The sequence below is a fragment of the Xiphophorus couchianus genome, chromosome 10 (genome assembly GCF_001444195.1).
Source record: "Xiphophorus couchianus chromosome 10, X_couchianus-1.0, whole genome shotgun sequence".
Taxonomy (NCBI): Eukaryota; Metazoa; Chordata; class Actinopteri; order Cyprinodontiformes; family Poeciliidae; genus Xiphophorus; species Xiphophorus couchianus.
The window spans coordinates 15573292-15586285 of NC_040237.1; the positions used below are offsets into that span (position 1 = coordinate 15573292).

At 39.3% G+C, this 12994-nt stretch overlaps 1 protein-coding gene across 2 annotated transcripts in view; it reads right to left on the reverse strand.

The window, feature by feature from the left end:
• Positions 1-12994, reverse strand: part of uts2r (urotensin 2 receptor) — a 57898-nt gene that overhangs the window by 20164 nt on the left and 24740 nt on the right. Inside the window, exon 5 of one of the 2 annotated variants that reach the window (XM_028030297.1) lies at positions 12155-12165. The exons of the other annotated variant lie outside the window; for it this stretch is intronic. Coding sequence (XP_027886098.1) covers positions 12164-12165 — 2 coding nt within the window. The 3' untranslated portion in view covers positions 12155-12163. Of the gene's footprint in view, positions 1-12154; positions 12166-12994 lie in introns of those variants that run through there. 2 annotated transcript variants of the gene reach the window in all.

The following is a 12994-nucleotide window of genomic DNA, read 5'->3' on the forward strand; positions in this document are numbered from 1 at the left end:
AAACATGACCGCCCACAATCATAGAGATCCCCGGTAGGGACGCGTCTAAAAATGTGATGGTGCATTTTCTTTTCAACTGTATTGATATAAAAACGAACGAGATCAAAATATAAAGCATGAGAAACCTCTAGAGTTCATAGTGAACATCCAGATTACCAGACCTCACAGGGCCAGATGGTCGGAGCATCAGAGTAATTCACTAGCTTCTGTAAACACGGTACTTAATAAGTCACTAGTAATAAATTCAAACATGGAAAATTCTGAAGCATTTTATGTTTTATTTGAGGCACAGAGCTCTGACAGAGGAGTCCATCCTGATGCAACAGGCTTCAAGTCTTTCATACACGATGATCCATGAACCATGATGAACGCTAACATCATGGAGTAAGATGGAGAAATCTTCCTGAGGACTTGCATGAATCTATTAATATTCATGTTTGACTTTTTTTTTATGCACTTCCAGAAATTCATCATTTATAAGCACCATATTTTAGTACTCTTCCCTGAGATACGTGTCATTTTGCATAATATTTATCGTCCAGATAACATAAGAATACCCTGCAGTATGCCGCAAATCATTTACAAAGTGCACAAACAGGAAGGATTTAACTTTCAGCGTCCAGCTGCTGGATTTAAACGCACCTCGGATCATCCTTCATGAACCGTCATGTTGGACGGATCCGGTTCAAGTGGAGCCATCGTCACTCTGTCGGCTGACTAATAATTTTTGACGTTTGTGCCTGAGGTTGTTGTACAGTCGCAGCAGAATGTATGATGGGAACTAGATCATGAAGTATGACCATTTCTCTGCACTTTTCCTGCCCATTCTTCTTTTTAGCCATAAAATATACAAATAAACTCCTACGAAGTTGTGAATTAAAACTATAACAAAGGAGATGTAATGATTTATAATGCGTTTATTCAGATTTTACTCAGATGTTTGTACCCAGTTTTGATTTTATTTCTTGCATGATGTTCTTGTGCTTTGGCATATAGTCGCCCTACTCTGCTCCCATCAGTCTCACACCCCAGATGATTTGTACTTGACTCACCCTGCAGCTACAACAAGCAACCGGATGGAGCTGGAAGACGCTAAGCAAAAGCTAAAAACGGGAGGAGTTGCACTACGAAGCCAGCAGGGGGCAAAGTCAGATCTGGAAGTATGTTAAACTGGTGGCAGGCCTCCATTTAGAGAGCAAAAGTTGTAACGAATATGTAAAAAAGTTACATACTGCACCTTTAATGTCTGGAACACGCGTCTCTTTTCATTCATCTCAATCTGTCGCCTCCAAAGTCTCTAAAACCTGTTTGTTTAGCATCTTTTCATGGACTGCAAAGTTACAAAGTGTCTCTATAAAAGGATAATCAATTGAAGTCCATTACTGAAAATCCTAAAGGTAAAGACAAGTAAAGCTCAAGTGCTGATCCTATAATTTTTTTATTTTTTTTTAAAAGTGAATGATTTCTAGGTGGGGTATTTGCGTTGTTTCCCACCGAAGCCCAAAACAAATTTAACCCGATTATAAATATAACATAAAAATATGAAAAAGTGTCTTACTGAGCCATAAAAGCTTCCTCCTCCTTCTGTAATCTGTCTAAATTATTATTAATTTTTGCGCGGTTTTCTTTGGCTTCACCACAGCAGAATTTCTGATTAATTTGCGTTCTTTTGGGAATTCTGATTGGTGTTTTCGTAGTGCGTGTGCCCCTGAGAAACCCTCCATTTAGAACTACAGCCCAGTGCGTCTCAGAGTCGAGAGTTTCATCATGTTATCAGTCTGTGAGAACCGTTGGTGGGAGAGCTTTAACCCCAGACTGATGGATGTCAAAGAACCTTTTGTTAACCATCGGGATCTGCATTCGTTCCTATTAGAAGAGGGAGAAATCACTTTCACCGTGCACTTGAACATCTCCCTTCTATGAGCGTGTTTTCTTGAGTACCTTAAAGTGTGTTCATTTATGAGTCCTTTTCTTTGTACCGTTGTTTTTCTGTTGCGACCCGCTCCTCGGTTTTCAAGCTAGATGTGTGCCGGTGTGTGATGAGGCTGTAAGGTCTGCCTAAAGGGCAGCGGGTGGCAAAGACATAATTTGTTTCCAGCCCCGCTGGACGGAGCCGCATTTATCACATGCTGCCGTTTTGGAGCCCCCTGATGTCAAAAGCTCCTGAGTGCAAAAAACAGAAAAAAGGGAGTTTTTTGAGTGCTTGTGTGGTCATGCTCAGGCCTTCTGCTACAATGACAGAAACATCACAACCTCCAGAGCTTTCCTAATGCTTGTTGAGCTTTCCCACAAAGACAACCCATAATCTCTTATTTCAAACGCTGAATAAACAGACACACATCTCCCCCCTGTCAGATGTTAAATCAAGCCAAACGTCTCTCGTTTTGGGTGGGTTAGGATGACCTAAAGTGTTTCGATTTGCTAAATGTCACAATACTGTGATAAAGAATATGTCAGAGATTTATTTATTTATTCATGTCTTCAAAATCAGAAGCTGAAGAGCAGCATGACTCGATGGGGTATTTGAATTGTGAGTCACGTCTGAATATGTTGCAATTTTCCTATGAAGCTAAAAGTTGTGACAATCTTTTATTGGATCGTCTAAACAGCCTACAGCATTTTTGCTGTTTTGCGTTTACATCAGAAATACTATTAACAGAACTAATTGTGGATCCCAAAGATCATTTTTGTGGTCATCTCCCAGAACTATTTTGTGGAAATTACAGAAATCTTTAGTTTCTTTGCCTAATTGAGAGTAATACGTTGCGTAACTCGTTAGTTATTGAAGACACAAAACAAATATATATATGAGTCATAGTTTTGTCATCAGTAATAATTTAATCACTGTTTCCTACTGAATGTGCCATTCTTCCACTTCTTATTCATATTCAGTACAAGGATTGGATCTAGTTTTCCCTACAGAGATCATTATGATGATCCCACAGGGAGATATCATGTGATGATATGCCAACTTTAACAAACTGAAACAAGAGGAAGATTAGAGAAAAAAAAAAACATAAAAAAATTGACTAGGTGTCATAAACTGAGCTCAAAATGTTGGATTTTAGTAAAATATGCTCTTTTTTCCCTTCATTTTTTGATTAATACGTTTGCATCTGGTTCTATTTGCAGCCCCGGTCGAGGAATGCAAAGTATTTGTTATCCTGACAATGAAGGGAAGCGGTTGTTGTGTGCTTGGCTAAACATCATGAATATGACAAAGCATAAACAACGTTGTGCACGGACTAATCAAGAACAGAATCAAGAATCAGAGATGTGTTGTGCTGGGTGAGTAAAAGGGAACATACAGCTGGAGGCTTGAAATGTTCCCCCAGACAAGCAACAAATCACTTTGGTTGGGTAATGTCGCAAAACACCAAATTACTATAATATTTTTGACTTAAAGCAGTGAAAACAATGAAGGTTTTATCAATATTGTCCCTTCATAGAGCCACTTGGCAGCTTTTACTGTTATTAAACAGCAGTCATTTTATAAAACTATCCCTATACTCAGTCGGTAGCTTATATTGTCTGAAAACGTCAGATAGATTCTTCGGATGCAAAACTACAAGAGTTACAACCTCCATTGTTTTTTTTTCTCACTAAGATTAACTTTGAAACGATTAAAAAGATATTATCAGATTTCATCATGTCAAAATCTGCCCACTAAATGATCAGAAAAAAAAAAGATTCCAATAGAAATGTTCTGCTGTTGCACATATAACACAAGGTCACATTCCCCCCCCCCTTTTTTCTCCTTTATTTCTAATTCTTAGAGTTCCAAAAACTAAAACTTTTATGTTTTAATCGTCTTAAGCTCCCCAACAGTCCTGTGTTCATTTGGTGAACAAGTGGATGCTCTTTTTTGTAAAATGCCTACAATATCTTCAGACATTTAGAGAAAGAAATTGTTTTAAGTATGTTTAAAATGCATCAAAAAGTTCATGTTAATGTTATTCACTAATTCCTCATCTTAAATAACTATTCATCACATTCACCACTGGTAGAGTATTGTGATTCTGTCTTGCTTTTCAGTGGCTTCTGAAGGTTCATCGCATAGCGTCATAAAGCTAAAGCATCACCGCTATTGGTAGTTGATTCTGTAGCGTATGTATGAGATCATTAGACGGCCACAGATTTAATCTGCTCTCAATCTACTACTGAATTTGGGTCAATTCTACTGAATTTTTGGAATTGCTGCTTAAATGTGAAGATCTGCTCACTTCAGCATGCAAAATGCTTGAAGTGACTCCAGCGGGGCGGGCAGTCTGACCTATTTTCTGATTCATCTAGCGAATAGTTACTTGGCCACTTGGAGGCAGTCATTAGCTGCGTTTCCATTTAACATATAATTGCGGAGAAACTCTTTCTGATAAAAAGTTTTGGTGCTAGGATCAGGTAATTTTTCGGTCTTATCAATATTGGTGTATTTCACAAAACTGCAGCGAAAACACCTTTTTTTGCATCATACAAGTTGTGATCAACAACCGAACGTCGCCACTGGTGCAAACTATGAAGAAGACAACAGGAAGTAATTGGAGGATGAAAACGCGGCATGTTTTTAATAACTTACTGTGTGAACTAACTTTTTCACGTGTGATTTTAATTTTGTTTAACTGAAACACAGCAGTTGCGAACTCGTGTTTTTTGACATTAGTAGAATATCGACAACGGTTTACATACATTTGTGATGGAAACACTGCAGACTGTGTATAGAGCCCTGAACTTTCATCCCAAGAGAGTCAAATGTTCAATAAGTATGAGGAAAAAAACATGAGTGTGACAGCATGGTGTAAGTAGCTTATTATATTTGTTTTCATCTGGTATTCTGAAAAGCGGCCCTACATTCTTTAACATTCCTTACATAAGCAGGGCACTCAGACATGTTTTGAAGACATTTTACATCTTTAGAAAACAGGAACATGATTATAAAAACAATAATGCTCCCAGAGTTTTACTAATTTGCTTCTAATTTTAGCTTCAGGGCCAGAGAAGCCACAGAGACAGCTCCACGTTAGGGCTAGAAAAAGTTCAATTCATGCACACACACACGCACACGCCTACACACACACACACAGACCCACACACACCCACACACACGCACGCACACACACACACACACACACACACACACACACACACACACACACACGCCCACACACACAAACTCACCCCAACAAGCCACTCAAACCGTGACATGTGAGGGACCCTTGAATGGATTTAAATGAATTTATCTGAACTGCTCTTGTTTCAGTGCATTCGGGGTAAAGATAGGAAACCATTAATAACAGCAGAGGAAGGAGCTGTTATTTATATAAAATCTTTTTTTTTTTTACACGTCTTTTAGCAGTAATGCTCATGAACGTGGTTCTCACTGTAGGCAACCTTCTGGGATTTAAATGCTGGGCAGAAAAAGAATGAAGTAGTTCACCTTCAAACAGTTGGCTTTCTATATTTTAAGTTGCTTCTCCAGAGTCTATCGGACCATCAGGTGTGAAAACACAAACACTTGAATCAAAATGGCCATTTTTTTAAAGTGACAAAGCAAATTATTTACTGAAAATTAACTCCGTATTTTTCAGGCAAATCTTCGGCACCTAAAAAATGCAGGAGGACGTCCTTGAAAACCGGACCTCACTGCTGTCAGGTTTCCACCTTTTAGGAACCTGAGCAGAACAACTTATGTTCAAATTAAAAACGGTTAACAACAGAGGCATCATAATGAAGCATAGTGGAAGTTTCCCAGTGTGTGATTAAACTGTTTAAGGCGTTTAATCGTTTGCAGAGGTGGATTGAATCTTTGAATTTGATCAGTCGCTTGGCTCCTTCATTTGCAGAAACGAGAGAACAAAACGAGGACATTGTCAAATTATAATCGCAAATTTGAGGTGTGAACATAACGGTGACTGCAGCACAGACGTTATTGCAAATAACAACAAGGTGGAGGTCAAAAGGGAGGGCGGAGGACAGATGGAGCAGCAGAGCAAAAATGGAAAGATGGATCTGTTTGCTGTTCTTTGCTATCATTCTGTCAAAGACAATGACCAAACTTTTGATTTATGGGTGAAAACAGAACACAGAAAGCCTTGTATTCACTTTCCAACGACTTTGTAAAATAACAACAGTAACATCAGGAAAAAAATCAGCACAAAGTGGCTCCCAGTGACAGGTTGGGATCAGACTATGATAAGGACGAGGTCTGTAAACTGTTAAGACGCTTGAGGAAATTAGCAAAGGGGTACAAAGCGAAAGTCAAAATCAAGATAAAGTTCTGCACTATGATAAGTCAACATTACAATCATCTCTGCCAACAGACAGACTGACAGATGGTCTATAAAGGCCTTTTGTCAGGTTGAGTTAAACGTTTTGGCTTTAATTTGTTGAACTTTTCTCCCCTGACCTTGAAGGGTGACTGCGCAACATTAAAAACCTGAAACTAATCACCTCTGTGTGCTGAATTTACCTCTGAAACCGAACATCGTTCTAATCTAAAGAGCGCTAAGACTACTGAAGAGTTTGAAATCATGGAAACACCAACCAATGGCATTTAGAATCAGCAATTTCTGACTAATATACTGCTGTGAAAAAGTATTTTTGCCTCTTTTTGTTTTTGCTTTGCTTTTTGTCACACTTGGGTTTCCAGATCAAACCAAGTTTGACATCAAGCAAAGAAGACTTCAGACGAAATGCAATTTTTAAAACATTGTTGTAAAGTTACATGGTTACCAAAAAAAGAAGAAAAGTTGGCAGAACTCAAAACTCTAAGGCAACAAACATCAGGGATTTTCTTTTAGTTTAGGACTTCAACTTTACTATTTGAATTTGCCAAACTTTGATTTCTACTTTTCTTACAGTTCTTACAGCCTAAAATTGTTAATTTTCTAATTCAAATTAAAGTGCCAGTAACAAACTGTGAATCTGAAATTTCTGTAACTCAGCTGTAGTTTGCAGACACTTAAAATGTTAGATCGTAACAAATAATGACGCTTAAGTGTGGCCACTGTTTCCAAACCAAACAGATGTCAAACACATCTGTTTGACTTGAAAATGTTTTTCACAAAGCACCAGGCAGGTTGGTGAGGAAAACTCTCTTCCCTCAATAAACTCATTCTAGTTATGTTTAATATTAATATATATTTAATGATATGAAACAAAAGCAGAAGTTTGCTCTTGTAAAATTTAAATGATAAATATTATAGAGAACTTTTAAGAGTTGACAAAAAAATGTACTTTTCAACATTCTCTCACATTATTAGCAGAAAATTAAGTTGTTTTTTGAAATCATAATTTTATGTGACAGACGAATAAAGCTTAGAAAACATGCAGCTCTTTCTGCTTGTTTTCTTCAGCCATCTCTGGTTTCTGATGTTGCCAAGTTGCTGTTTTGTGTTTCACCATGAAGAATCAACTTTCATTTCATAAAGTTCTGACTTTACAACTAAACCTGCCCCGAGTTGATGATGTTTCTAATTCGGTGGAGCGAAGCAGAATCTATCACAGATCGCTGCGAAGCCTAGATCGGTAAAAATCCTCTCAGTCTTACAACTTGCGGCGTATCTTGGTGTGAATCATATCTCGGCGCTCTATTCGTCATGCGTTTACACCGGCGGGTTTTTGGTGGCTGAGAGCAAAAGGAGGCGTCAGCAGGCGGCTGCCGTGCGATAAGATTTTTGCCATTTGCTGTTACTGATACAGACCAACAAAACCACGTTCTCACAGAGACGGCTGCTCTTTAATCTGCTGCACTCGTCTTAAAACTAGACCCGTTTACTCACTGCTTTTATTTCTTTGCAGTCCAGTACGAGAAACTAGAAAACTGCAGACTTCTCTGATTGGTTCAGAATATTACAAAGTGGAGCGACATTAAAAGTCAGGAAGATAACTAGAATGGAGATTCAGCGATTCAAGATTAATATCTTTTTGAAAATAATTCTAGATCTGATTCCAGTGACAATGATCCTGATCCATGAGGGTGGATCTATTCAGTCTAATTCTATGCTTTGTGGTCTATGGGACGTCTTGCTATGTTATTTATTTTATTTTATATTTAGAATTCCTAGTTGCACTTTTTGAAGCATTTAAAAGAAGTTTTGTTGCCGTTTTGTGTTTGTCAGTTTTAGTGTATTATTTATTTTACATCGCCTCTTCTACTCCTAATTCTACTCCTACACTTCTACTCCTAAATTAAAGTTGTGTTTTCACATGTTCGACCAGGCTTGTGAAGCTACTGGTGTATTTAAGTGTGCTGCACTATATTTGTAAAGCGGCACATATCCGTGTTTTTAAAAAAGGAAACAATTTTTAGGCAATTCAGCTGTTTTTATCTGAGGTTAAGTCTCGGCCGACACTTAACCTCAGATATCGGTATCGGCAGTGGAAGAAGTGACTCGGTTCATCCCTAATCTATATACAAGTTATTGTTTTGGACAATAAGTTGGTTGGTAGTTCGTTAAACTACTTGCTGATTTCTTCGTGCTGTACTCCCCTCCTTGTTTACCAGAGTTCCTGGAGCAGCATTTTTAGACGATGACACCGCTACGAGTCTTCTTCTCTGCCTTCTCTGTCTCGTTTAGCGTCTCGGTGGGGGGGGAGAGAGCTGGAGCTCAGCAGGCAATGATGATGACACACCATTAGGCCCTGGTCCTAAAGGCACTTTGCCCCCCGCATGTTTCAGATGTTTCCCTGCTTTCAAACATCTGATTCAGATCACTACAGTTCAGTTGTTAATCAGTCATCGATTGAAATCAGGTGTGGTGAAGCAGGGAAACATTGTGCCTTCAGGACCAGGGTTGGGAAACGCTGCAACACTCGAACCGACACAGGGACCGGCAACCTTGTGGTCACTTTACTGTCATTCTATGATCCTTTTACCATCAGCCGTTAAGCTGACATTAATGTTTATGAACTCTTCGGACTGGGAGGAAGATTGGAATAAATCAAGAGAATCTGTTAGACCTGGCAAAGGAAACCCTTAAACTAGTGATGGTGAGATGAAGCCTCATGAGGCATTGAACCACTTGAGCCAATTGGTTCGAGAAAGGGTTCATTTCTTGAGGCTTCATGTGCACACGAAACCACCTACTGGCCAGGTGTATAATCACAGCCAGCTGTATCTTAACACGTGTGATGCATTGTATTTTTGTCTATTATGGCTCTTGGGAATGACTTCACAAAAGGTGTAGGACGAAATCATTTGTCTACATAAATTATGTATACACATATGTGTATAATAAAATATTGTTTGAATGCATTCTCTGTGTGTAATTAATCCCAAAATAGTAGTGTCATGTGATATGGCATGTTGTGTAATAATGTTTTTCTATAACTCTAGAAAAATGGCCTGGGCTTAATCAGGCAGAGGACAGTGAAAGTGCTTGTGGAACTAGGGAGGGGCAGTGAATAGGCTAATGCTTGTGTAACTTGGATGATTTCATGCATTTTTATTAAGAAACAACAATTTCTCCACAGTTTTTGGTTTCAAACGATTTCTCTTTTTTGACACTACATGGATGAGGTGTTATTATTGTACCCCAACTCCTTGGAGCACAATAAACACCTCACCTTTACAGAAAATAAGAAACAGTGAAAAATACAGTTCCTCATAAGCAAACCTAATGCATCTGCAAATGTTCAGCTCACCTTACCTTGTTAGGGCTTATCAATTCGAAAGATGAGGGGAAATCCTTCTCTTTCTCGCCGGCTCCATCCTTCTCCTATCCTTCTCCTATCCTGTCCTCGCGCTCCTAAATATCTTTCTCTCTCTCTCTCTCTCTCTCTCAACACCAAACTAACTGTCTCAAACTAAATAACCACTATCCAAACTCTGCTATCCAAACTATCAAAACTCTATCCACTCTCTCAACTGACCGCAACTCGCCTACAACAACCCACATTTTGAATGGAGCCTGTGGGGTTTCTAAAGCTGTCTAACCCCGCGCCAAACTCTGAGCCACTTCCCGAAGCAGTCACGTGGTACAGCCGGGCAGCGAGGCTTCGGACGTCATCGTTTTCGGCTCCTCCCCTAAATGAAGCAAGCCTCGATACGCGCTTTACGGAAACGCCCCCTCCATTACTCGACACACGCCTCGAAGCCTCGGCACATCACGTAACATCACTACCTTAAACATTTTCACATTTGGTCTTGTTACAAACAGGAAGTGGGAGCAAGTGGGAAAATGCCTTAATTAGTTAAAAACAACATGAAGTATGTAACGCTGCAAACTCACTCCACAAAACAAAAGTCCAGACTCTCTATATAGACTGTAAATGTATATGTGTCTATAGCAAAGACAGGATGATTTAAAGGGGACGTCCAGAAGGTAGGAAGGAAAGAAAAGAGGAAGTCTGGATGGATGGAAGTGTGTGTTTTACTTCATGTTTTTGTGAAATACACAGTTTTTGACAATCTTATTGAACATAAGAATATTTACATAGGCAATATTACTTACTCTAGACTCCCCCTAGTGGCCTGGAGAACTTCTGTTTGTGGAGCAAGTTTGCAGCTTCCCATAGTTGCAGTAGTTTTTGCTATTTGCAGCATTTTCTCTTTTGTTTGTATTTTCTGTGGTTGCAACATTTTTCATTTGGATATGATTTGTTAATAGTAGGTTTTTGCTTCTATTTTTACGACTGCAACATGTTTTTGCAGCATTTTTCTGTTGGATTCGTCTGTGTTTTTTAGCGCGTCTGCTGCGCATTTTCACCAGTTTGTGGCGCGTTTCGCTGCTGGCTGTGCGCTTCCACTTGTCGGCCAAAGTACCTAGAACATTGCAAAGTCGGTAACCTTTGTCATTAGTTAAAGTCCAATTGCACGAAGAAGGTTCTGAAGGTCTTTTAGAAGCAATCAGCGGATTTCAAAATGTTATGTGTTGAAGAAAACTAAAACTGGAAATCAAAAAGTGTCCGTCTATCTAGAGAAATATCTCAAAATATTAAATATCTCTAAATGGTGCTTGACTTGAATACAAATGTGTGCAACAGTTTTTAGATTAGCATTTGCTTCCACATCACAATTATCCACTACTCTCTGCTAGATGATCATTTCAAATCCTAGTAAAATACGTGACGAAACTTTGAAAGACCAAGAGGTATAAATAGTTTGACTTGAAAGGTGAGACAGAAGAGATAAGGGTAACTGCGGGTGTTTCCGTGGTAACTGCGCAATTAGCTGGAGGAAAACAGCAGCATAGCTGAACTGACAGCTCTCCCTTTCCTCAAACTGAACAGGAAATCCTCAGAGGAAAACACGGTCGGACGTGAAGGAAAAGGTCAAAGAGTCACGTCGGACGGCATTCTTCTCTTCTCCTCTTTGGTCGCATCACAAGCACTTTTACCTCCACAAAGGGAGTCGGCTCTTAAATGACGAGTTCTCTCATTCCAGATTTTATTCCCACTCTAATGATTTGGAGCCAAGCAGAAGAAAAGTTAAGATCTAGGTGAAAAGAATCTCCATTTAGGATGTTGATCCATTCCTTCAGCCCAGAGATGAGATTCTCTCTGAAAACGTTACATGCCAAAAACTGTTTTGTTATTGAGTATAAAACTCAATCTTTTAGAACTACAGAAACCTTATTGAATATTAATATTATTATGTAAAAATAAAGTCTCTCTTTAAGCTATTCGCTATCCAGTTATCAATCAGCTAATCTAAAAATATACACATACATGCAATACATACACCGTATTGCATGTAAATGGAAACTTTGCAGAGTGAGAAAATGTTTTATATGATTAATCGTCAGAATAATTGATTAATCAATAACTAAAGAAAATGTTAATTGCAGCTTTAACCGTTACAGAAAATGAGAATCATATATTGTTTACCTTCCCATGAATACTCTGTGCTGGTCCGTCGCATAAAGTTCTGAAAAAGTTTCAGAAAACTTTAGCAAGGCACCAAAAACGCCTTCGCTGTTGCCAAGACTCAAAGGCGCGTTCACTGTCCTCGTGGAAAGAGGTGAAGAAATATAAAGCTGCAGAGCCGCATTATGCCTCCATTCTGTTCTGTAAGCAAACATCCAGACGTCCTATTGATTTCATCTGCTCTTCATGGCCGCTACATGACTGTGATTTATTGCACCAGATCAACTCCTGCAGAGTGTGAATCCCTAAGCAAACAACCCTATACTATCACATGTAGAGTTTTGACGAAGACCTCATCGTTTCCTTGGATACTGTTTGCTGTTCCCAACCTGTGGCGTGAGGAAGACAATTGGAAGAGGGAGCGCTTTGTTTCAGAACGTGTTTAGATAAATCATCGCGAGTCTTCCAGGTCTCCCTCTTGCTGGCAGTGAGAGTCCGCTGAAGGTATCAGGTCTTAATCCTGGGTTATTACTGGGAGGTTATTACTGACGAATGCAGCAGATTCAGATGAATTCCTTCTCCTCCTTCTCCTGCATAACGCATGAACGGAGACATTTCAGAGGAACTCTGAAATCAGAGTCCGGAGCCAAGCGTCTGATATCTCAAGGACGGGAAGCCAATACTGGGACGTTTCTCTACTGGGAGCATCTATAGCCCTTCTTATCTTCAAGGACAAAACAGACTGCTTTGTTGACGCTGCTGCTGGTGGAGATGGGAAAAATGAATGAAGTCAATCAAATCCAGCATCCCAACGTCGCAGCATGGCGTGTTGACACATCATTAACGTCTGCTGTGTTTGCCATCGACATTTCTGCCATAAAATTGGCTAAACCCTCTCAGAGTTTTTTTCTCCCCTCTTTCAAACAAGATAGATTGCAAATTTATTCCCATTGTTTGTGTTTTGGATTTACTTACCATTTGTCTCTACCTGCTCTCTTTCCCAGCTGCACCAGCTCACCTGTGATTAGCTCTTTTGGTTTGTTTTGTCGTTTCCACTTCTCCTTAAGTATCTCTCTCTAATTTTGCACTTGTTCGCTACATGGTTTCAGTTCCGTTCTCTTGCTTCTCTGTTTTCTGTTCATCATTAAAGAGACCTGTTCAACATGATCCTTATCAGCTTCTGCCTCCTAAC